Source organism: Artemia franciscana, chromosome 13 (genome assembly GCF_032884065.1).
Source record: "Artemia franciscana chromosome 13, ASM3288406v1, whole genome shotgun sequence".
Taxonomy (NCBI): domain Eukaryota; kingdom Metazoa; phylum Arthropoda; class Branchiopoda; order Anostraca; family Artemiidae; genus Artemia; species Artemia franciscana.
Genome location: NC_088875.1, coordinates 4,674,670 through 4,700,644, shown reverse-complemented (window position 1 = coordinate 4,700,644; position 25,975 = coordinate 4,674,670). Strand labels below are relative to the sequence as shown.

Here is a 25,975-nt window from a genome sequence, read left to right as displayed (position 1 = left end):
TATATATTCTTTGGGTATCTTGTCCACGGACGAAAGTTGCAACCAAATAACATCAAATCAAGTGCAGAGGCAACATCACTGATGGTTACATTCTTATTTTTATATCACAGGTCCATAAGTTCAGATTTAGCTTTGGTCATTGTGATGTTGAGTTTTGGAGTAGAATTTATAAATCATGTATTACATCAAACAGTTCGTGGTAACGAACTGTAGTAAGGAGCGACCCGGCTCAATAGTAACCAGAAGTCTAAAAAATGAAATTTTGATACCAATACCTACATCAAAAGAATCGCATTTTAATGCTGATTTTAAATATATAAGTTTCATCAAGTTTAGTCTTACCCAGCAAAAGTTACGAGCCTGAGAAAATTTGCGTTATTTTAGAAAATAGGGGGAAATGCCCCCTAGAAGTCATAGAATCTTAACGAAAATCACACCATCAGATTCAGCGTATCAGAGAACCCTACTGTAGAAGTGTCAAGCTCCTATCTACAAAAATGTGGAATTTTGTATTGTTTGCCAGAAGGCAGATCACGGATGCGTGTTTATTTGTTTATTTGTTTTTTTTCCCCAGGGGTGATCGTATCGACCAAGTTGTCCTAGAATGTTGTAAGAGGGCTCATACTAACGGAAATGAAAAGTTCTAGTGCCCTTTTTAAGTGACCAAAAAATTGGAGGGCACCTAGGCCCCCTCTCACGCTAATTATTTTACCAAAGTCAACGGATCAAAATTCTGAGATAGCCATTTTATTCAGCGTAGTCAAAAAACCTTATAACTATGTCTTTGGGGACGACTTACTCCCCCACAGTCCCCATGGGAGGGGCAACAAGTTACAAACTTTGACCAATGCTTACATATAGTAATGGTTATTGGGAAGTGTACAGGCGTTTTCAGGAGGATTTTTTTGGTTGGGGGAGGGGTTGAGAAGAGGGGGATATGCTGGGGGAACTTTCCATCGATAATTTGTCATGGGGAAAGAAAATCTCCATGAAGGGAGCGCAGGATTTACTAGCATTATTTAAAAAAAATGAAAAAATAAATATGAAAAAGTTCTTTCAGCTGGAAGTAAGGAACAGCATTAAAACTTAAAACAAACAGAAATTATTACCCATTTGAGGGGCTCACCTCCTCCTAATACCTCGCTCTTTACGCTAAAGTATTTTAGTAATTTCAACTATTTATTCTACGGCTTTTGTGATTCTGGGGTCATTCTTAATGAATTGGGACAAAACTTAAGCTTTAGTGTAAAGAGCGAGGATCTGACAAGGGGGCGAACCCCCTCATATATGTAATAAAAATATGAGAATACAAAAGTTCTTTACGTAAGCTAATTTATAAATTACGTAAATCTTTTACTAATAAAAATATTCGTAAAAAATTTAAAGTTCTAGTTGCCTTTTTAATTAACCAAAAAATCGGAGGGCAACTAGGCTTCCTCTCCCGCTCTTTTTTTCTCAAAATCACTCGATCTAAATTATGAGAAAGCCATTTAGCCAAAAAAAAAAAAAAAAATGCAAATTTCGTTTTAATTATTCCTCTGCGGAGAGCCAAAATCAAAACATGCATTGATTCAAAAACGTTCAGAAATTAAATAAAAAAAATAAGTTTTTTTTAACTGAAAGTAAGGAGCGACATTAAAACTTAAAACGAACAGAAATTACTTCGTATATGAAAGGGGCTGCTTCCTCATCAACGCCCCGCTCTTAACGCTAAAGTTTTTTACTGTTTTAAAAAGAAGAATTGAGAGACAGAGTCAAACTTTAGCGTAAAGAGCGGGGCGTTGATGAGGAAGCAGCCTCTTTCATATACGAAATAATTTCTGTTCGTTTTAAGTTTTAATGTCGCTCCTTACTTTCAGTTAAAAAAAACTTATTTTTTTTTATTTAATCACAAACTAACACCACATCATATATATCATAAACTTACATCACAAACTAAAATTATAAATTGAACCACTGAAAATGATATTAGTTGCAGTGTATGCAAATATTGGTGCTTGATATTTAAAAGGTTGACCATACCCGACATAAAGGTTCCCCTTTTGGGTTGATTCCAATGCACTTAACAGAGTTTCCATATTATTATTAAATAATTTGCTTGAACTGAAATAAATGATTTGAATTTTCCTGGGTCAAAAAGAACGTCCTTTACCTGAGTACAATATTTTTCTTATCACTGCCCTTGCGTATACTCATTTGCGATACTTAAGGTGAAATTAATCTAAGCTTCCTACATTATGTGGCTTTTCGAGAAACACCGAAGGTCTCAAGCCAAAGAACACCTTATATTTAATTAAAAAAAAAATAAAAGTGCAAAGGGTTCTAGGCGTTTAACCCCCCCTCGCCCCCCAGAAAATGCCACCCACCCTGCAGAAAATACCCCCACGGAAAAAACAACCCCGCCGAAAATAACCCCCCTTCCCGTAGAAAATAGAATTTTCTAAATTTGAAAATTTTATTTGAGTTTTTTTATAGTTTCGTGGAGAAGTGCTGAGCAAAGTGAAAAAGAGAAACTGACACACCATTGGTATCTTAAAAACTTATTCTAAATACAAGTATCCTAAAATCCATTTTCGTTGAAAAACCACCATATGAACTTCTGCAATTTTTGGCAGTATTAGGTTCCAAATTAAAAAAAAAAGACGAAAAAGATGTAGACAAAAAATCATCAAAATTAAACTAAAAACATATGACACCAGGAAGTTTGAGAAGATTTAGCTTTCATTTGAAAGCATAGTTGGCATTGGAAATTATCCCAGAAAGTTTCTTCCGAAGGATTTCAGATGAAAATTTTTTCTTAGCGTTATTCATTTGAAAAAGACTAATTTCTGATTGTTTTCAAAATCACGCCGGTAATCCCTTACTCGGTGGAAAAATTTCACAGCAAAAAGCCAGCAAAAGGTATTTTCCAGCATTTTTTTTGGGGGGGGGGAGGGGAGTGCAAAAGAAACTTAAAAAACCAATCAAAAATGTGAAATTGATATCTACTCTCTTATGGTTTACGGGAATATTTTTAGTCTACGTTATTTATGAAGGTAAACAAAACCATAAAAACCAAAAATGAGAAGAACTTATTCCGCACAGGAGGGGGTCTGCCTCTTCCTCATCCACACCTCCATTTCAAGGTCACGGAAACTTCAGAGTGTGCTCATTAGGTCAGAAATTGAGAGTTCTAGTCCTGGAGAACAACCAGCCATGTCGGGGACGAATTTTTTTTGGGGGGGAGGGTCCATCGGGGGTATCTTCTGTGGGGGGTATTTTACATGAAGGGGTACATTCTGCGGTAGGGTATTTTCCGGGGGCGGGTAGACGCCAGCCACCGTCAAAAAGTTAACTTATATATTTTTTTCGATAACCATTTTGTACATGCTGCGTGACATCCTAGATAGTGAATATATGTCCCGCTCCAGAAGAAACCGAAAGAAAAAAAGGGGGGCAAGAAACGTGCAGCAAGGTTAGAATAGACTGATTCAACGCCACCTAAGTCTTCTCGTCCTGGTGGGTAAACCCTTCCCGAGAAGAACTTTACACACAAATCATCACCAATGCTTCCTATATTTCAATAGTAAACAGTGTATTTGAACTTCATCGGTTTACGTCTGGGACATGTTTTCGTTAGCCAACCTAACGAACTTCAACCTAAGTGAAAGTTCCAACTGATTGGTTCTTCTATGTGAAATTTCAAGCCAATAAAAAGAACAAATATTGTTGGGTCACAAGATTTTTTGGGGAGCATGGCCTCTGTTTCTTCACAATGAAAATCTAGCATATAAAAATTCTCAGCCCAAAAAGTAAGGACATGTGTACTCACACTCTTTTTACTGTAATCTACAAAGGTGGAGTACTTACCTTTGTAGCAAGAAGTGAAATTCTTTATCCTTGCATCGTCAAGAAAGAGCTATAAGAGGAAAAAGTGATAAGGAAATAGTTCCATACTGAGATACCATAAAACAAGTTTGGCCTAGAAATAAAATCAAAATTAAACGTTATTTTCCTAAGGATTAAAATATAAGGCATAAAAATGGCAAAAACAAGGCAGGTATTTCACAATCAGTTCACAGATCAATTTCCTTTTTATAGAAAAAACGCAAAAATAGATTTGTAATTTTTGATTATATAATACTTCCTTAAGTCCTATTCAACCTCACTGGAAATTTTTGGGCTTTTCATTTCAATGCCCTTGGAAAGAACTCAGTAAGTGTCTCAGTACAATGTTATTCATGATAATTGGATATGCCTCTTGCAAAACTTATGATAAATGTTATTGGTTTTCAAACCTTTTAAAGTTCTCTGGTTCCTTTTAGTACCTTACCCAAAATGTCTCAATCCCTTAAGCTGAGAAATCAGATCAAAGGTTTTTTGTACCTTCTAAGAGATTTCTGCAGATACCAGGTGACATTTCATCACGGTCAAAGATCATTATTGCAGCCCGTATATGGCTTCTTCTATAAGATTTCTGCAAAAGCAGTTTTTCACAGTCCAAATTCATGGTTGCAGTCGGTTTTTTCTACTTTCTAGATGAGCTCCAAAAATGGCCGGTAGCAAATCCACAGTGGTCCAGGATCATGGTTGCAGTCAGTCTCTAGCTCTATCTAGAAGATTGCCGTGGTTAGTAGTCCATAACAGTTAGGGCTCATGGTTCACAGTCCATATCCGGCTCCTTCTAGCAGATTGTTTGTGTACATCGCAGTCCAGCTTAATGTTGAAGTCAATCTCTAGCACCTTCTAGAAAATTGCCACGTATAGCAGTTCACCATAATCCAGCTCATGGTTGCAGTCAATCTCTAGCACCTTCTAGAATACACCACGTATAGCAGTTCATCATAGTCAAGCTTATGGTTGCAGTCAATCTCTAGTACCTTCTAGAATACACCACGTATAGCAGTTCATCATAGTCAAGCTTATGGTTGCAGTCAATCTCTAGCACCTTCTAGAATACACCACGTATAGCAGTTCATCATAGTCAAGCTTATGGTTGCAGTCAATCTCTAGCACCTTCTAGAATACACCACGTATAGCAGTTCATCATAGTCAAGCTTATGGTTGCAGTCAATCTCTAGCACCTTCTAGAATACACCACGTATAGCAGTTCATCATAGTCAAGCTTATGGTTGCAGTCAATCTCTAGTACCTTCTAGAAGATTGTCGCGTACAGCAGTTCATTATAATCCAGCTCATAGTTGCAGTCAATCTGTAACACCTTCTACGAGATTATCACATATAGAAATGCATCATAGTCCAAGCTCCTGGTTGCCAACCTTCTCTGGCTACATTATCATAAATAGCAGATAGGAGTCCAAGCTCATTGTCGCATTCACTCTCTGGTTCCTTCTAGAAAATTATTGCAGATAGCAGTCGGTCACAGTTCAAATTAATGGTTGCAATCCGTCTACGGATCCTTCTGACAATATTGTCGAATATGAGCCATATCCTTTGGTTCACATACAAAAATAGATTCGATTCGATTAAAGTCGGGAAATAGTGTAGGCTCAACTTGAGGATGTTTCTTGCCAAATTAAGTATTTTTTTTATGATAAACACTACCAGTATATCTTTGTTCCATAGAGTGTCTAAATTGAAAATATGAGTCATCAAGAAACAGTTTTCTGTTTTATTTTGCTTAAACATACCAATGTATGAATTTCTCATTTTAAATAGAGTTTAACGATTTAGTGTTCGCTTACTAGTTTACACTTTCCTTAGTCTGTACCTTGAATTGTCGTACTGACATTTTTAGTTTGAAAAACAAAATGAATGGCCACAGGAACCGCACATGTAAACTGCAGGTCACAGACAGGGACGTGATTTCCTATAGGTCCCCTCCAGACCTAATTTTGCCCCCTCCCCCCTCCCTAGCTGAAATTTAGTTTCTGAAAAAAACTTGTCTTAATTAAGAAAGCCTGCAAAATTCAAGTATCCCGATAAATCGGTCAGTTTTTTTTAGTATATCTTTATCTTTATGGTAATGTGTGATTCATTCTTCCGTTTTCACAATCATTTTCACTTGATTTGGGAAAATCGGCTCCAGCTTTGCCCCCCCCCCGGATTTTGAGGAAAATACGCCACTGGTCACAAAGTAACCATCAATTTCCAAAGGACTTTATGATAATTTTAATCGATCGGGATTTTTTTTTAAAGTAGGCTTACACTGGAATTCGTAATGTGTGGATTATGAAGGGAGAGGCTGGCAAAGACGATTTGCGTGACTTCTCAATTGAAAAAGATGTGTTTCAATTCATTTTTACATTTTCGATTAACCTCCATAATCATCTTAGAAATCAGTATAAAACCGACACAGTTGCGGGTGTTTCAGAGTCCATCAAATTAGGATTATCGATCACATTAAAAAAGTTTTACCTTCTGTTTTACTTGGAAAACCCAAAAAGTAATGATTTAACATAGTGATCAAATTAGTATTATTAGTTCCAATAAACAAGGTTTACTTTCTGTTTTACTCGGAAAACCAAAAAGTAATGATTTAACCGAGTGATCAAATTAGGATTATCGATCACAATAAACAAGGATTACTTTCCATTTTACTTGGAAAACCTGAAAAGTAATTATTTAACCTAGTGATCAAATTAGGATTATCGATCACAATAAACAAAGTTTACTTTCTGTTTTAATTGGATAACCCAAATAGCAATGATTGAACCTAGTGATTAAAGTAGGATTATCGATCACAATAAACAAGGTGTACTTTCCGTTTTAATTGGAAAACCCAAAAAGTAATCATATAACCTAGTGATCAAATTAGGATTATCGATCACAATAAACAAAGTTTACTTTCTGTTTTAATTGGATAACCCAAATAGCAATGATCGAACCTAGTGATTAAAGTAGGATTATCGATCACAATAAACAAGGTTTACTTCCGTTTTAATTGGAAAACCCAAAAAGTAATCATATAACCTAGTGATCAAATTAGGATTATCGATCACAATAAACAAAGTTTACTTTCTGTTTTAATTGGATAACCCAAATAGCAATGATCGAACCTAGTGATTAAAGTAGGATTATCGATCACAATAAACAAGGTTTACTTTCCGTTTTAATTGGAAAACCCAAAAAGTAATCATATAACCTAGTGATCAAATTAGGATTATCGATCACAATAAACAAAGTTTACTTTCTGTTTTAATTGGATAACCCAAATAGCAATGATCGAACCTAGTGATTAAAGTAGGATTATCGATCACAATAAACAAGGTTTACTTTCCGTTTTAATTGGAAAACCCAAAAAGTAATCATATACCTAGTGATCAAATTAGGATTATCGATCACAATAAACAAAGTTTACTTTCTGTTTTAATTGGATAACCCAAATAGCAATGATTGAACCTAGTGATTAAAGTAGGATTATCGATCACAATAAACAAGGTTTACTTTCCGTTTTAATTGGAAAACCCAAAAAGTAATCATATAACCTAGTGATCAAATTAGGATTATCGATCACAATAAACAAGGTCTACTTTACTTTCCGTTTTAATTGGAAAACCCAAAAAGTAATCATATAACCTAGTGATCAAATTAGGATTATCGATCACAATAAACAAAGTTTACTTTCTGTTTTAATTGGATAACCCAAATAGCAATGATCGAACCTAGTGATTAAAGTAGGATTATCGATCACAATAAACAAGGTTTACTTTCCGTTTTAATTGGAAAACCCAAAAAGTAATCATATAACCTAGTGATCAAATTAGGATTATCGATCACAATAAACAAAGTTTACTTTCTGTTTTAATTGGATAACCCAAATAGCAATGATCGAAACTAGTGATTAAAGTAGGATTATCGATCACAATAAACAAGGTTTACTTTCCGTTTTAATTGGAAAACCCAAAAAGTAATCATATAACCTAGTGATCAAATTAGGATTATCGATCACAATAAACAAAGTTTACTTTCTGTTTTAATTGGATAACCCAAATAGCAATGATTGAACCTAGTGATTAAAGTAGGATTATCGATCACAATAAACAAGGTTTACTTTCCGTTTTAATTGGAAAACCCAAAAAGTAATCATATAACCTAGTGATCAAATTAGGATTATCGATCACAATAAACAAGGTCTACTTTCCGTTTTAATTGGAAAACCCAAAAAGTAATCATATAACCTAGTGATCAAATTAGGATTATCGATCACAATAAACAAAGTTTACTTTCTGTTTTAATTGAATAACCCAAATAGCAATGATCGAACCTAGTGATTAAAGTAGGATTATCGATCACAATAAACAAGGTTTACTTTCCGTTTTAATTGGAAAACCCAAAAAGTAATCATATAACCTAGTGATCAAATTAGGATTATCGATCACAATAAACAAAGTTTACTTTCTGTTTTAATTGGATAACCCAAATAGCAATGATTGAACCTAGTGATTAAAGTAGGATTATCGATCACACTAAACAAGGTTTACTTTCCGTTTTAATTGGAAAACCCAAAAAGTAATCATATAACCTAGTGATCAAATTAGGATTATCGATCACAATAAACAAGGTCTACTTTCCGTTTTACTTGGAAAACCCAAAAAGTAATGATATAACCTAGTGAGTGCTATAGTATAGACAGCGCAAGGAGAGGAGATTTAGATCAAGCATTTTAAGAAAACTAAAAGCAAATAAAAGAAAACCCAAAGAAATGTTAAGCTGAATATTACTCTGCTGAATATAGCCCCACGATCGGATATAAGCGTTTGTTCTGGAACTTGAATCAGAAAAAGAATGTTGAAAAGAATATCACTCTTTTCATGAAATGATTTTTTAGGGCATTTTAAAGACATTTTGCGCTGTAAGCCAGCCACGATACAAGTCAATATATTACAACTAGGAATGGGCAACAGGCCGACATTACCACTATATCGAGTATATAGCATATAGTCTCACTGTTCTGAAATAGGTATGATAATGTATCTATACCATTAGATCGGTGTTATAGCTGTTCAAAAATTGTTGTCTTCAACAATCCTGTCTACTTTCCTCTTTTTTCCAACACAGTGCAATTCAATGTAAATAAGTTATTCTCTTGTTTTTATTTTTATTTATTTAATAATAATTGTTGGCAAGAAACTTAACATAAACACATTCCCTCAGATGCCACAGTGAGATATGGAGGAGGGATAACCAAACCAATAAAAAAGAAACGAAAAAAAAATAACGTAAGCCTAAGAAGGGGTTTAAAAACCAAGCCCAATGAAAACATCATATACCGAACTACCACTCCCTTAAGACTCCATATTCAACTCCTTCCTTAAAACACCTCAATAAAAACAAACCACTACCTTTACTGATTAATACTAATTATTCCATCAACTACGCATCCCACCACATTAATCATTAAAATCATATTTACAAAACAAGTAATTACACTGGTATTTTACGTTGCAATATCGATTTTTTGAGATCCAATCTCACAGTCAAGCTATGCTTACAATCAGTAACTAACATTAGAAAGTATTAAGAAAATCATGTAGAAACAAGAGCTAAGAGCTCAAATGGCACTTGTGACGAGTTTGGAAGAGCCAAGAGCTCGTATGACATGAGCTCTAGCAAAATTCTAAGAACCAATAGATTGATATAAAAGTAAAATCGGAGGCTTGAGGCCGGTTGGAATTTAAAATAAGAGCTCTGAGACACGAGGTCCATCTAAATATCGAAACTCATTAAGATTCGATCACCCACTGGTAAGTTAAAAATACCTATTTTTTCTAATGTTTCCACTCCCTTCGGCCCTCCAGATGGTCAAATCGCGAAAAATAATTTTATCAAGTCAATTTGAGGAGGTCACTGACACGCCCACCAATTTTCATCGTCCTAGCACGTCCAGAAGCACCAAACTCGCCAAAGCACTGGACCACCCTAACTTCCCCAAAGAGAGCAGATCCAGTCCAGCTACATCAATCATGTACCTACGACATTTGCTTATTCTACTCACCAATTTTCATCCCGGTCTCTCCACTCTAAGCGTTTTCCGAGATTTCCAGTTTCCCCTCCAACTCCCCCCAATGTCACAAGATCTGGTCGGGATTTAAAATAAGAGCTCTGAGACATGAGTTCCTTCTAAATATCAAATTTCATTAAGATCCGTTTACCCGTTCGTAAGTTAAAAATACCTCATTTTTTCTAATTTTTTCGAATTTTAATAAATTCGAATTCCTGGTCGGGATTTAAAATAAGAGCTCTGAGACATGAGTTCCTTCTAAATATCATTTAATTAAGATCCAATCACTTTTTCTTAAGTTAAAAATACCCATTTTTTCTAATTTTTCAGAATTAATCTTCCCCCCAACTACCCCAAAAAGAGCGAATCCGTTCCGGTTATATCCATCACATATCTAGGACTTGTTCTTATTTTTCCCACCAAGTTTCATCCCGATCCCTCCACCCCAAATGTTTTTCCAAGATTTTAGGTTCCCCTCCTACTCGCCCCAATGTCAGCGAATCCGGTCGGGATTTATAACAGGAGCTCTGAGGCACGATGTCCTTCTAAATATCAAATTTCATTAAGATCCGATTACTCCTCCGTAAGTTAAAAATACCTCATTTTTTCTAATTTTTCAGAATTAAAAAATCCCCGAAGAGAGCGAATCCGTTCTGGTTATGTCAATCACGTATCTAGGACTGGTACTTATTTTTCCCACGAAGTTTCATCCCGATCCCTCTACTCCAAGCGTTTTCTAAGATTTTAGGTTTCCCCGTCCAACTCCCCCCCCCCAATGTCACTGGATCCGGTCGGGATTTAAAATAAGAGCTCTGAGGGACGATATCCTTCTAAATATCAAATTTCATTAAGATCCGATTACTCCTTCATCCGGCTGGGATTTAAAATAAGAGCTCTGAGACACGATATCCTTCGAAATATCAAATTTCATTAAGATCCGATCACCCGTTCGTAAGTTAAAAATACCTCATTTTTCTATTTTTTCCGAATTAACCGCCCCCCCCCAGATGGTCGACTATTTATAATTTAATCTGGTCTGGTCCCTGATACGCCTGCCAAATTTCATCGTCCAAGCTTATCTAGAAGTGCCTAAACTAGCAAAACCAGGACAGACAGACCGACAGAATTTGCGATCGCTATACGTCCCTTGGTAAATACCAAGTGCTATAAAAACATGACAAAATAGCTAATATAGAAACTGGAACGGACCGCAACAGGTAAACTAAAAACACATAATCTTTTTCTGTTTTTTGTTAAGTAAACAAAACAGAATCAGGTACTTTGAACACAAAACAGAAAGTGGGAACAGTGCTGATGCTTCTTCAGAAGTAGACATAGCTTAAACAGCTGAGTAAACGATCTAATTAATTATTTATTTGAAATTACTTCAGGCTCATTTATAAAAAAAAAAACAACTCGGTTAACAAACAAAGCGGAATATTATTTTTAACTTAGTTGTACTTTTTAAATATATTATTTTGGCGTAAACATTAAGAAAAAAAAAACATAATACAATGCCAGTGAAATAAAACGGCGCTTTAGATATCAGCTGATGTTTATTAATTTGCTGATAGACAGTTGATTCATGTAAGCCAGTAACATGATAAAAAATAAAATGAAAATGTTAAGATAAACACACATTCACATTAAACGTTAAACCCATTTGCGTTCATCCACAAGGAGGGAAGATCATTTTTCAGGACAACCGAAACGTTTCAAGGACATTTAAATTTGTTTTTCATTTTTCTGGTATTTTCCATGACTGGAAAATTGGTCATTAATTTTCCAGGACGCGTGGGAGCCCTAACATAGTGTATTTTATTAATACAACTTCACTTTAAAAACATGCCATAAACAGTCCATAATATAACACAATTTGTAGAGTTCAAAAACGTACAACACAATTCAGAAATCTTTCAACTAGAGGATTGAAAATATGTCTTATCCAGTTTTTGGCCAGTCTCCCTGATTCTCTATGAAGTTTACGCTCTTCTGTAAATTGGACAGGTCTTTATAAATCCACTAGCAGAAGTTGTCAATTTTGGAAATTAAGTTTTGAAAGAAGTATGAGATTCACCCTCTGGTTTTGGGTCGGACATAAAGACATGTATTGCTTTTAAGGTACAGTCAAGACAAAATATTACAACGGGACAGATTGAAACCCAGAGACCCCCCCCCTAGCCTTAAGAGTAAGCATGGGTACTGTCCTCTTTTTCTGAACAAGCAGAAAAAAAATAAACAGGGCTTGAATGAAACAGCTGTTTTTAGAATGCGTAAAGGTAAAAAAAATCTAAATTAAATTTTTGGCTTATCATCAAAAAGTTAATTATAGCATCAGCTGTTCAAGCTTTAAAATTTATCATTTAAAAATCGTGCTTTCCCCTCCTTTGAAAATTGTCCGGGAATACTGCTTTCACACGAAATAATCGGCGAGCAAACATACCTGTTCGCTCGACACACTAGTAATAGCACGCTAAGATGATTTAAAGCGGTTTTTGGCAGCTCTGGAAAGACCTCTTAGTGTTGAATCTTGAAAATGAATGGGTGTCCTATATGAAAAAAATTGCCACAGGCAGTACATTTCTCTGGTGGTAACACTTTTGAGGAAACCTAGTATTATTGCAGAATTTTTTCCTCAAAAAAGAGCAGTTTTTATAATATAGGGACGAAAATTTTCTGTGCAGACAAATTTCGCCATCATTTTTTTTTCTTTATGGGAATATTCTTTCATTTTCCCATTCTTTTTTTCGAAAATGCGCCTTTATGTTTATATAGCATCTCCTTGAACTTCCCAGAAATCCATACTAATTATTTGAGACATTTCAAAAATAAAATAATTTTCAGCATGAAATTACGCAGTCAGGTCAAAGTCAATAAAGTTTAAGCAGAGCCCATAGTTGACTTAGAGGGGGCAGTTTCCCTCTCCAGACCATGCTTTCCCCTTCCCACATCCTGATGTTTGGAAGCCATCTTAAACAAAAGTATGAAAGCAGAAAAATACACTGGAAAATGGCACTTCTTGTCGTTACCTCGCGGCCTAAAACAGCCTTTTAAGATTAGTTATTTCTTAGCCAATTTGTGTGAAAATTTTTTAAAAGATAAATTAATGGCTTAAAGGTACTTCACATATTTTTACGGCGCTTTGCACAAGAAAATATTATTCTAGGCCCTCCACCGAATTAATTCTTAAGTGAATAAGTAATGTGAAATTTCAGAAATTCTGAATTTCAAAGAAACTTTTTCAAAGACTCTTTGCTACATAATACTTTCTTTAAGTATTCTCTTCTCTTAAATAGGTTTTCAAAGGGATACAAATATAAGGATAACTGCACAATCTGGTAACTTATTTCAAAAATTTCCGTCGCTTTGTGGCAGAAAATACTTTCTCCAATACAAGCACTTGCTCTATCATAGAAATTTTTATTACATCAAACTTTTGTTTTAAGAATACGAGTGAGCATGCTTTTGACTATGAAGGCACATTTTCATGGTCCATTCCCAAAGGAAAAGGGGCAGTAGCACCCACGACTGTAAATATCACAAATAGACAATCCAAGAATGCTAATTTTATTTCTAAGCCCCCCCCCCCCCCAGAAACTCTGGATCTACTAATTTTTCAAAGAAGTAATATACGAAAAAAATGCAATTCCCCCTCTGGTTTTGTAAAAATTTGCACTTCTGTATTTATGCAAATTAATGAGAAAAGAGTCTATAGGAAAGCTCTACGTCACTCTGAAAGATACACAAGTGGTTGATTCTCAAAAGAGTTTAAGGCATTTACGGCAGAGTTGCTAACGCTGTCGGAGTGTCTTACGATTTTGATATTTGCTGTTATCCAACAATAACTGGAACCAGCTTTCCTCACTTGACTCAACCATAGTCTCAAGGACTTCATCAGTACCAAGGTGAGTTGAAATGGGCTCTCTTGCGGTTATCTTAATGTACCTTAATGTTAACATTTACACACATACCTGCTCTAATCTGACTCAAAGGCCGTAATTCTGCTGAATTACAAAGGCCGTAATTCTCAAAGGCCGTAATTCTGCTGAAACAATCTAGCAGCACTATTTGATATGTTAGACAACACTGAGTTCCATCATTACTTACGTTCCGAATTTAAAATTGTATGAGGCGCAACCACACTTCTATACAATTTCAAACAATGATTTAAAACAGTATTTTGTAAGTTCGAAATTCCCAAATATCTCATTCAAGTATCAGTAAAATAAAACCGGAAATAGAAGAAAATAGGTGGAAAAAAATAAAAATAGGACGAGATAGATACCGTAAAAACAAAAAAAGAACAGGTCAATAAAAAACAGGTCATCTGTTTCCTTTTTATTCTACAAATGGGTAGTGTTTTAAAGGTTTACGCCACCATGAGCGTCAATTGAGAGGGAGGAGGTGTGACTCAACTACAAGACCTTCGGGAGCAAAGGTTGGGGAGCAAAATTGTGCACAATTACTAAACCTTTACGGGAGCATTTTCATTTAAAAATGTTGGTTTTTTTGGTATTTTCATTGAACGAATCGAAAAAACTGTCAAATTTATCACCATCCTCTAAATTTTGAAAAATACCCCCCTCACCGAAAAAAAATTACTTTTGATAAAATTAAAATTCTTTTTCATTAGGGAAACCAGGAATATAAAAATTCAAAGAAGTAAAATTATACCCATTGCTCTAAGATCTAGTAGTACAGAAGACCATAAGCAGAAGTTCCTTTTGTTAATACTTCAATATTTTGGTGGTGCTTACTTGGAACTATTAAAGTTTCTTACAAACCAATTGACATGAGAGCTAGGTTCAAAAGTATTAGAATGTTTCTAAAAGCACAAAATTCAAGGAAATTACATAAAAAAGTTTTATTTAGACTTCAGTCCTTTTATTTATAAATCCTTCAAATCCAGTTTAATCTAGCCTTTATATGGTCTGTATTAATTAAAACTTTCATCCTTTAATCAGGGAACCGTTCCTAACCTGTCAAAGAAAGTGGAAACCTATTTGGAACAATAAAAACTTGCTATGGGAGCGAGATGAGGAACGAATTGGAATGATATTATCTTCATCCATGAAAGTTTTTCCAAATCAAAGCATGCAGTGCGAGATCTGGATCAAACTCCATCAAAATGACGCTTAAACACAAGGCATGAACCGTTTACAATAAAAGACGAAATCAGTCTATGGAGATTGGATAACTGATTATCGGCACTTGCCGGTTAAATCGTCTAAAAAAAGAATAGGAATCATGTAAGATTGGAAACTGGCAAAAAAAAGTCGAAAAATCATCAACGCTATCTAGCATTTGGTAATTTTATTCTTTCTATGCTGCCTGGCTGTCGCTTCAAATACTTTTAAATACAGGAGAAAACAAAGGAAGCTAAATTATATCACCAGCAGGACTACCAAGATAGCCTACTATTTATTTATCCTTCCAAGATTCTCTCAAGCTAACCTATACCTACTTTTTGCAGACTGGATTTTAACTTAAAATAGTTCTTGAAAAAAACCTAACTATTTCCTTTACAGAGAATCTATAGCCGGTGATGCCAATTGAGATAAAGGAGTCGCCATCTCCCTGTATTTGGAATAATTCCTTTTTGTTTTCTTTTATTGAAAATGTTTTATTCGTAGTAATATTGAAAAAAAAAAAACACTAGATTTTGAAGAATGAATTTTTACCCCCTCTTCTAATTTCCGCAGCTTGACGCCACTAGCTTTACCTATACAAAATTGAAAAATGTTTTTTTTTTTGTAGTAATATTGAAAAATACACTAGATTTTGAAGAATGAATTTTTACCCCCTCTTCTAATTTCTACAGCTTGACGCCACTACCTTTACCTATACAAAATTGAAAAAAAAAACACTAGATTTTGAAGAATGAATTTTTACCCCCTCTTCTAATTTCTACAGCTTGACGCCACTAGCTTTACCTATACAAAATTGAAAAAAAAACACTAGATTTTGAAGAATGAATTTTTGCCCCCTCTTCTAACTTCTACAGCTTGACGCCACTACCTTTACCTATACAAAATTGAAAAAAAACACTAGATTTTGAAGAATGAATTTTTACCCCCTCTTCTAACTTCTACAGCTTGACGCCACTACCTTTACCTATACAAAATTGAAAAAAAAAACACACTAGATTTTGAAGAATGAATTTTTACCCCCTCTTCTAACTCCTACAGCTTGACGCCACTACCTTTACCTTTACAAAATTGAAAAAAAAACACTAGATTTTGAAGAATAAATTTTTACCCCCTCTTCTAATTTCTAAGCTTGACGCCACTAGCTTTACCTATACAAAATTGTGTAATTATACAAACCATCCAATTTCTTACTTTTCCAATAAAGACACCAGACACTACACTGTCAGAGGTACTAATAGCTTTCAATCACTACACTTCCATGTTATATCGCCAAAAATCCCACTCTTACAAGTTCTCCATTTTCTTTAGACTACAACGCCACCATCATGAAACTTTCTCAGAAGAAAGCCTTATACAAGGATCTAAAACGCATCTCTCTGCACGCATAATCTAGTCTCAATTTCTGTGAATAATAATGAGATGTGTTTTAGCACAATGTTTAGCTGAAATCAAGATACTTACCATTCCATTGTGATCGATATAGTAGAAATATTCCCGAATTCCTTTACCCAAAACGTTTCCTTGAATATAACTCCGCCAATCTGTAAACCTTTTGAAAGTGCTAGTGTTTAAAAAGTTTCTTGGATGCCTTATTATCATTCTCAACTAAAAAAAAAACAAACACAATAGGTAAAGGTATCAAAAGAATTTATTAGTAGATTCCAATATAAAGTTTACAATAGACTGGTAAAAATTAGCTTAAATTTACTTGAAACAATAAGTTAATAACAAGAAACAATACATTAAAAGTTACAATACCTAGTGCAAATTCCATATCCTCCCCCCCCCCCCCAGAGAATGGCTAAATATAATATTAAAAAATGTAAAAATTATCTGCTAGAGATTTCGGGAGGGGGTGCAGCTAGATTCAAAGTCCACCTCTAGCTTTCTTGCCCAGCCTGGATCACATGGCACGTTAATTGTCAAAGTTGTATTTCTAATACTGTAGTGCTTTTTTTTAAACTAAGAGTGGGATTTTATACAATTTCACTAATTTCTGTTGTTCCCAATCTTAATTGGGATGCAGTTTTCAGTGATGTACATGGACAAAACAATCTTAAAAAACCAATCTTAGCCTACAAATCTGTCAAGCTTTAAAAATAATAAGTAAATTAAAATATTAGACTGGCTGTCAGTATGGGTCTTCTCAGCACCCGGACCTGGGTATTTTGCAGCTCTCCTGAATAGATTAACAAGCGATTTTCAACAAAAATTTCAGGAGAAATATCTCTCTCTATAATTATATAGTAAATTTTTCCCAAAAAAGAATTGATATGACCAATCGTTTTTTATGTGATGCAATTTATGGTTATGTACATCTAAAAATCTTAAAAATCAATCTTAGCCTACAAATCTATCAAGCTATAAAAATAATAAGTAAATCAAAATATTAGACTGGCTGTCAGTATGGGTCTTCTCAGCACCCGGACCTGGGTATTTTGCAGCTCTCCTGAATAGATTAACAAGCAATTTTCAACAAAAATTTCAGGATAAATATATCTCTCTATAATTATATAGTAAATTTTTCCCAAAAAAGAATAATCATTTTTTATGTGATACAATTTATGGTTATGTACATAACTACATACTGTTACACAATACCACACAGCACAACACACAGTAAATCTGTGTGAAGCTGATTCAGCAAAAAATCAATCCTTAAAGTTTTCTCTTTTTCATCTTTTATACCAACCTAATCTAGGGTATCTGGCTTTTCTGTTATCCCCTTGCAGGTTGTGTCTAAGGATTCAGCCTTTATGTTTCCCAACGACAATTCCACAATAGATATGTCGCTCCTCCTTGATAAACATATTGAGCATATTCGAGCTAGTTGATTAAATAAAAACAGCATTTAGCACCTCATACAATATTTTATGCTTAAGCAGGGTTTAGGCTATAGAATATATTCTTTTTTTGTAAAGCTGATTGCAACCTTGATTACTTGATGAAAAGATCCTATTCCTGGCCATATGACTGGTTAGTTTCTACAGCAGACGACCCCAAAGATAACCTAGCCTATAAAACTTAGGAAAAGTAAATGATCCTATATTTATTATCATCAAAGGACAAACCACAATAACGTCTAAAACATTTTAACAATTAAACAGAGTATGTATCAACAGTCTTGTACTTAAAAAATGAACATATTTAGGTGCTAAAGATCCACGTTTTGTACATGTCACCAATTTTATAGAATAAGTTCCCTATGAAAAGAGGGTCCTCAGACAATTTTTTTAGGGCAGAGGTTCCTTCCTCCCAGTACATCCTTCCAGTGTACATACAAAGCTTTTGTATATATGCATTTCTTTCAAAATATAAAATTTTGGAGTTTTAATAATAATACACATCAGATCATTAAAAAGTAAAAAAGGCAATTGAGTTAGACACCTCGATGTAAACATAATGGCTGTGATAATTAAAAGTACACTTTTGACAGAAGGGGATTATTTAATGGATCTATAATAGCATTTGTCTTCTTTTTGTGCCAAGGAAAAACGAGACATACGCCAAAATGGATTGATTTTGAATTCACTCAGAACACTTTTGACAGAAGAGGATACAGGAAAAACAAGACATCCATCATAATGAAATAATTTTGAATTCACCTTGAATATTTAAATTTAATTTATACCTCTGAAAAGAGCAAAAATTTGGTTTAGTATATGTTCCCTTTATCTCCATTAGTCTCATCCTTCAGAGCGACCACAGCCAACAAACTTTCTTCTATTTTTTTGGCTTTCCTGAAAAGTTACAAAAATGACCTGTGTCACACTTTCAACTATCACAGCCAATAGCTTCTCAGTTTCACTTCCTTAATTAAGAATACTAATAAACCTTTTTTACTGAAATAAGTACTAAAGTGCAATTAGTACTTAATTCTACCTGAGCAAAAAAAAACTGTCTCTAGGACTTTAGCTGAAGTCTCTTACTAAGTATAACATAGTCTTTTTCTTCTGCATCAGGAGGATTTGTTTTATCCATGTTTAGTCCATGCTTCTCAAAAAACCTCCTTGCAATTAAGTTTGCTTTAAAGCAAGTCAAAACCAAGAGCTCCATTTTTGCCTTTTTACCAAGGGTCTCAATTAAACATAGCAGTGCTGATCCAATTCCTTTAGCACGACTATTGGAGTTCACCTGAATTTCATAGAGATAAATCACACTTCTTCCATAGTCCATATCAAAACGAAAGTGACAGTAGGCAATATCCATCCCTACATCAGTAGTGACTATAAAAAATCTCGAATCTTTATGAAGAAGCTCTTTCCTTTTACTACTTTCATTCCATCCCCATTGAGAAAGTGAATAGAGATCATATAAATTATCTTTCAATAAATCGACAACCCAAATCTGCCTTTCTGGGCTAAGTTTTTCAGCCTCTTGATAGGAGACTTGGCAACCAAGTTTTTGAAACTGATTGAAATCAAAAACCTGTGACAGCAAAGAGATGGGATTAATAATTTTCTTTGCAATTTCAACTTGAGTCTGTTTTGTAAGTTTACCAGGACTTATTCTTGCTTTGCCATTCATTGTAGCTGTCTTCCAACTGGAGATTTTATGCTTGGTTAATCACAGGTGACTTGAACACTAAAAAGCACAAAAATTGATAAAAGTTAAATAAAAAATAATAAGATAAATAAATAGTGTCATTAACTAGAATGGAGATACAGACAGCTTCTTATTTATTAAACCAAGCAAAATTTGCATTTTCAAATGAAAGTAAAAAAATGTTAAAAGAGAACAGACATGAATTATGCTTTTTAGGTAAATTTTTATTATTGCTTTATTGGGACTATAATCCATATACATAATTGCAACCTCCTTCACACATAGGATAATTTGTGTGTATTTTAAGCATTTACTATCGTCTTCAATTTCATTCGAAATTTTTATATTGAATTACTTTTATTTAAAACTTCAGTTTTTTCTAAATTTGATCTATAACCTCTTTAAATATCTCGTGTAAGGTTACACTATTCATGAGGACATTTGCATAACAATGTTTTGAAAGTGAAAACTAGTCTTCAAAAGGTCAAGGGGGGGTCTGAAATAACAAAATTGTTTATTCAGGTTATAATTTTTGGATTTTTCAGGGGGGGCAGATGCTTCCCACCCATGCACAAATAAGCATAAGAATGTAGTCTTCTATTTCAGACTCAAATATTTCTGCAATAAGAAGAAAGCTGCCACCTCCTCAGCCTCTATAATACACTCTTAATCTTAGGTAGGTCAGGAGGTAAACTCCTCCCTCAACCCTCGAACTCATCTTAAAGTCTTTTAACCAAAAGTTATGTAATATTGGCCTTAGAATGCAGTTTTTTACAGTTAAGGCCTACATACTCAGTAGTCGGTGTACAACTTATATATATATATATATATATATATATATATATATATATATATATATATATATATGCTTATAATTGTTTATTGTATACATGTTCAAAATTTTTGTCTTTAACCATAAAATTACAGAAATAAATACCATACAAGGAAACAAAGAGTAACAGAACATAAGATTTGATATAACAGTCCATAAGAAAACAAGAGCTAAGAGCTCATATGGCACTTGTGACAAGAGATCAGACCAGGTCTGGTTATGTCAATCATGTATCTAGAACTTGTGCTTATTCTTGAAATCGCCAAAGCACTGGAAATCCCCCCCCCCCACGAGATCGGATCTTGTCCGGTTATGTTAATCCCATATACAGAATTTGTGCTTATTCTTCCCATCAAATTTCATCCCGATCTCTCAACTCTAAGCTTTTTCCAAGATTTCCATCTCACCCCTTAACCCCCCGATGTCCCTGGACCCAATCCAAATTGAAAACGGAGCACCTGCAACATGATATCTTACTATATATCAAGTTTCTTTAAGATCTGATCACCCATTTATGAGATTAACATACCTCAATTTTCCCAATTCAGCTCTTCTTCATGTAAAAATTAGGGCGGTCCAGGATTCGAATCCTGGCCACTAGACCAGCAAACCACACTTAAGAACAACAATCATTTGTTTTATGGCAAACAAAATTCTTCTCAACTATTTCGTTCGCTCGCTCCCCCCCCCCCCAGATGGTCAAATCAGGGAAGCGACTATTTCTAATTTAATCTGGTCAGGTCCCTGATATGCCTGCCAACTTTCATTGTCCTACCTTATCTGGAAGTGCCCAAACTAGCAAAACTGGGACCAATAGACAGAAATTGCAGTCGCTATATGTCACTTGGTAAATACCAATTGCCATAAAAACAAATAACACTTCATCCAAGACAAAAATGTTTGAAAAAAAAAAAACAATCTTGTGTTAGCACAGATTTTTATGAGAACTTTTATGGGAATCCATTTTTACACCCTTTTTGTGGTGTTTCTCCCTTTTTCCTAAAGTCATTTCTCCTTTTTCCCTAAATTATGTAAATTTTCGAATGACCTGGAAATGGTCTTATCAAGGCTTATAGGATAAACAATGATATCGTGGACACTGCCACATTCCAGATAATGAAAAAAATAACCTTATAACAAAGGATGATGAGTTCTAGGGAAGAACTAAAAAGAAATTTTTGGATAAGTGTATATATTTTCATCAAATGTCACAAAGATTAAAATACACAAAATAATTTCAAGCATTGTGTTATAATTCCCTTCTCCTTGGGAAATTTTTTGTATGGTTTATAAGATCAATATAAAATAATATTTTTGCTAACAAGAAACCATGAAATTAGAAAATCCATAATATACTATGAAATATATAAGTTTTGATGGCTTTGTAAGTTGCATTAGTTGCAATTTGTTTCCACAACTGTAATAATGCACAATTTTTTTCTCAGCCTTTTGTCCTTTGATTTATTTTCTTTTTTGGTCTCAGGTCTCATGTCAGCCCTGGATATACCCTTTTATAAGCATACCAATATAACTATGTACAATTCTTCTCATTAAACTGCTTCAGCATTTCTACCCAATGTCTGAAATTTGCTGATTGTGCTGATTTCTGCAAGACTTTAATTGAAAAAAAAATCTGAGTAGGCAAAAGCTTTTCAAAGGAAAAGTAAAGGGCAATATGTAAGTCTAACATGACCAAAAATAAATTCATATTTAATTAATTTATATTAGGTATTTAACAATAATAATTTAGGTATTTTAAAATTAATACAAATTTCTATGCAGGAAAAAATAAGACCTAAAACGAATTAAATCAAAACTAAGACAAACAATCAAGCAAAAGATAGTAGATACTACTATAGATGATTTGACAGAAACAAAAACAAACAGAAACTAAAATGAACTGAGTCAAATTCAAAACAAATAAAACTACTAAATACAAGAGTGGAGTTACTAACTGCTTGAATTTCCAAAAGACTAATGAACAATGTGTTTTTCATTGGCCTTCAAATAGACAAACAAAATCACAAAGCTAATCAAATCTACAGAATAAGAAAGTTATTATATAAATAAGGTATTAGATAAATCATTATCTAATTTTAATGCTTCTAACTTTTTGTGAGTTACTACAAGTAATGAACCTTATTATAACACACACATAAGAAAAAATAATTCATATTCCTTTCATATTTTGACAAAGATGTAATCCAAATTACAAGATAAATGAAAAATCGCTTTTGAGCAATAAAATTAACCAAAATTTCAAAAGAAACAGATGGCAATTATTTTTGCGAGTTATGGGATGGGAAAGTTCAAAAATGCTTCTTCAAAAATGTACACAGACATTTGTAATTTAACTATTTAAAATTTTCTGATATAATATCAGTCAGACAGTTTAGAAGAAACACAACTGCAAAAAATCTGCAAGCTGTATTGTTTCCCATTCATTTCTCAATATCCCAGTGTAGTAATTGACCCTCAATATCCCACCTCCACAGGTGCTTAGGGTTTCCATTCTTTATCCAGCTGTTTTTTTAAAGTGTTCCATGTTCTTTTAGGTGATCCGCTAGGCTAAGTAGAACCTGTTTCTCTGACTAATCCTAATGACATATCACAAAATATGATGAAAATACAAGACTTTAGAAACAAATTTGGGCTATATGTTTGCACATTAGGAGGGAGTAAAGTATAGTGGGTCTGCATGCGAAATGTGCTAGGTACAATTATTCTGTATAGGCTATTATGAAGTAAGAAATGTTTCTAACTTCAAACTGTCTAAATACTTTACCCCATCCCTAATGGAAAAATATATCACCCATCTCATGCTAAGCTGAAAGAAACTGGTTCTACAGTGCATCAATGGATGAGGAGCTTAATAAAGGCACTATAACATATAGGTATTAGCTATTATTTTCATTAGTTTCCTGTTAGCACAGGGTTATACATTTGGTAAACGTTTAGTTTCATCACAAGCTGTTGAAAGTGTGTATTACTGCATATAGCAAGTTTCTGATGATTGCATATTGTTTCTTTGTCATTATTAGAGAAGCACACCCATTTTTTAGCTTTCTAAAATCCCCCTCCAAAAAGACTAAAAATACATAAAGTGGACTTGCTTACAGGTAACATTACCTATAGAGCAACGCATATTAGTCCATGGGCCCTGTGGGCAGCAGGGTGAGGTCTATATTCTCTATTTATTCAACAAAGAGTGATAAAACTCAAAAGACAAACTAAAACAAAGTTTATTAAATAAATATAGAATACAGACCTTGCCCTGCTACCTGCAGGGCACATGGACTAATATGCTTTGCTCTATAGGTAATGTTACCTGTAAACAAACCTACTTTATGCATTTTTAGTTTTTCCCATGGAGGAGGAGGGGGTAAAATTATAGCAGTTCATATAACTGGCTTTCCTATAAAGTAAATATATTACTTGATGCCTTTTTTATGCTCTTTATGAATATAATAATCGCTTCTACCTTAAATTGAGATTTAAGCACTTTTTGATCTCTTAAAAATGACAAATTTTCAAAACATTATGACAGTTCATATAACTGACTTACCAATAAAGTGAACATACCACTTGATGCCTTTTTATGTTCTTTATGAATATAATAATTCCTCCTACCACAAATTCAAATTTAAGCACATTTGAGCTCTTAAAAATGACAAATTTTAATTAAACTATGACTTATTGCTCCTTTTCCAAAAAATAATACTACATTTCTCGGCGCCATCTTTTACATTGTTTTCAAAAAAAATAATGCTACAATTTTCTCAGTGCTAAAATTATTTATAATAAGGTTAGATTAGGTTAAATTGTCCTTAAATTGGAATTACGATAGAAGGGATTATTATATTGGTAAAGAGTATTAAAAAGGCGGTAAAATTCTAGTTGAGTGACTTCTTGCTATCTCAGAAAGGGGTTAGGTTAGGAAAATGAAACTTTCAGGGATGGGTCTATCAGGCTAAAGTATATCCTGGTAAGGTATTTTGAGGTCCCTAACTATACCCCCTCCCCTCTCCTCTATATAATGCAGGTTTTTGTGCATTACAGCTTATATTTTGGTCAAATTTGATCCTATATTACTATTAAAAGTGTAAATCCTTGCTTACCTTAGAAAAAGTCAACTTTTCACTGTTTTTAAGCTACTATATTCCATAATTATAACATCCACCTTTGAACAACAATTATTACCTTTTATGGTATAGTTCAGACTGGAATGTAGGCATTTAAACGAACCCCATGTTTTGAAATGTCTTACCAAACGCCTTTAAACAGGGGTAATAGAACCATTGAACTTAAAGAGTTTCTCACTCAAAATTATGATTAGGTGCTACAATTGGGTATGGCACTATAACATATAGGTATTAGCTATTATTTTCATTAGTTTCCTGTTAGCACAGGGTTATACATTTGGTAAACGTTTAGTTTCATCACAAGCTGTCGAAAGAGTGTATTACTGCATATAGCAAGTTTCTGATGATTGCATATTGTTTCTTTGTTGTTATTAGAGAAGCACACCCATTTTTTAGATTTCTAAAATCCCCCTCCAACAGGAATAAAAATGCATAAAGTTGACTTGCTTACAGGTAACATTACCTATAGAGCAGAGCATGTTTTTCAGCTACTATATTCCATAATTATAACATCCACCTTTGAACAACAATTATTACCTTTTATGGTATAGTTCAGACTGGAATGTAGGCATTTAAACGAACCCCATGTTTTGAAATGTCTTATCAAAGGCCTTTAAACAGGGGTAATAGAACCATTGAACTTAAAGGGTTTCTCACTCAAAATTATGATTAGGTGCTACGATTGGGTATGGTTTGGTAGTTTCTATGTTATATGTGTGTCAATAACATCTATTTTTCAAAACATAACAGTGTAGAGAAAGTCCATTTCTTCAAGAAGGCTCAATAATGATTCTTTGAAACCTAAAGAGAGGCAAAACAGAAATTTGGTGGGAAAAATAAGCACAAGTCCTAAATATGCGATTGACATAACCATAACAAATCTGCTCTTTTTTTTTTGGGGGGGGGGGGGGGGTAATTCTGAAAATTAGAAAAATGAGGTATTTTTAAATTACAAAGGAGTGATTGGATCTTAATGCAATTTCATATTTCAAAGGACCTTGTAACTCAGATTTCTTAGTTTAAATTCAGATTGGATCCAGTGTCATTGGGGAGAGTTGGGAGGGGACCAGATATCTCGGAAAATGCTCGGAGTGGTGAGATCAGGATGAAATTTGGTGGGGAAAATGAGCACAAGTCCTAAATACATGATTGACATGGATACGCTTTCTTTGGGGGAGTTGGGGGGGGGTAACTCTAAAAATTAGAAAAAATGAGGTATTTTTAACTTACAAAATAGTGGTTAGATCTTAATGAAATTTCATATTTAGAAGGACCTTGTGAGGCCTTGTTTTTTCCTAACCTATTTGAATTTAAAGGGAAAAGATCGCATTAATTTCCTCACAACATCCCACATATTTATACT

General features: G+C 34.1%; 2 protein-coding genes across 4 annotated transcripts in view; both read right to left on the bottom strand.

The window, feature by feature from the left end:
- LOC136034422 (UPF0598 protein CG30010-like) overlaps positions 1 to 25,975 on the bottom strand; it is a 33,559-nt gene that overhangs the window by 3,637 nt on the left and 3,947 nt on the right. For 2 of the 3 annotated variants that reach the window (XM_065715594.1, XM_065715596.1), the window contains exons 2-3: positions 16,555 to 16,698; positions 3,850 to 3,898 (exon numbers count right to left, since the gene is read on the bottom strand). In XM_065715594.1, the coding sequence (XP_065571666.1) occupies positions 3,850 to 3,898; positions 16,555 to 16,692 (187 nt within the window). In that variant the 5' untranslated portion in view covers positions 16,693 to 16,698. Of the gene's footprint in view, positions 1 to 3,849; positions 3,899 to 16,554; positions 16,699 to 18,724; positions 19,002 to 25,975 lie in introns of those variants that run through there. The other variant, XM_065715595.1, reaches the window with a different exon arrangement.
- Positions 18,997 to 19,620, bottom strand: LOC136035058 (N-alpha-acetyltransferase 40-like). Its single transcript, XM_065716655.1, has one exon. The coding sequence runs from the start codon at positions 19,618 to 19,620 to the stop codon at positions 18,997 to 18,999; it is 624 nt and encodes a 207-aa protein (XP_065572727.1).

What these genes read in the sequence shown, in the direction of transcription:
- LOC136035058 (XM_065716655.1), bottom strand. Translation starts at nt 19,620, where the DNA reads ATGAATGGCAAAGCAAGAATAAGTCCTGGTAAACTTACAAAACAGACT.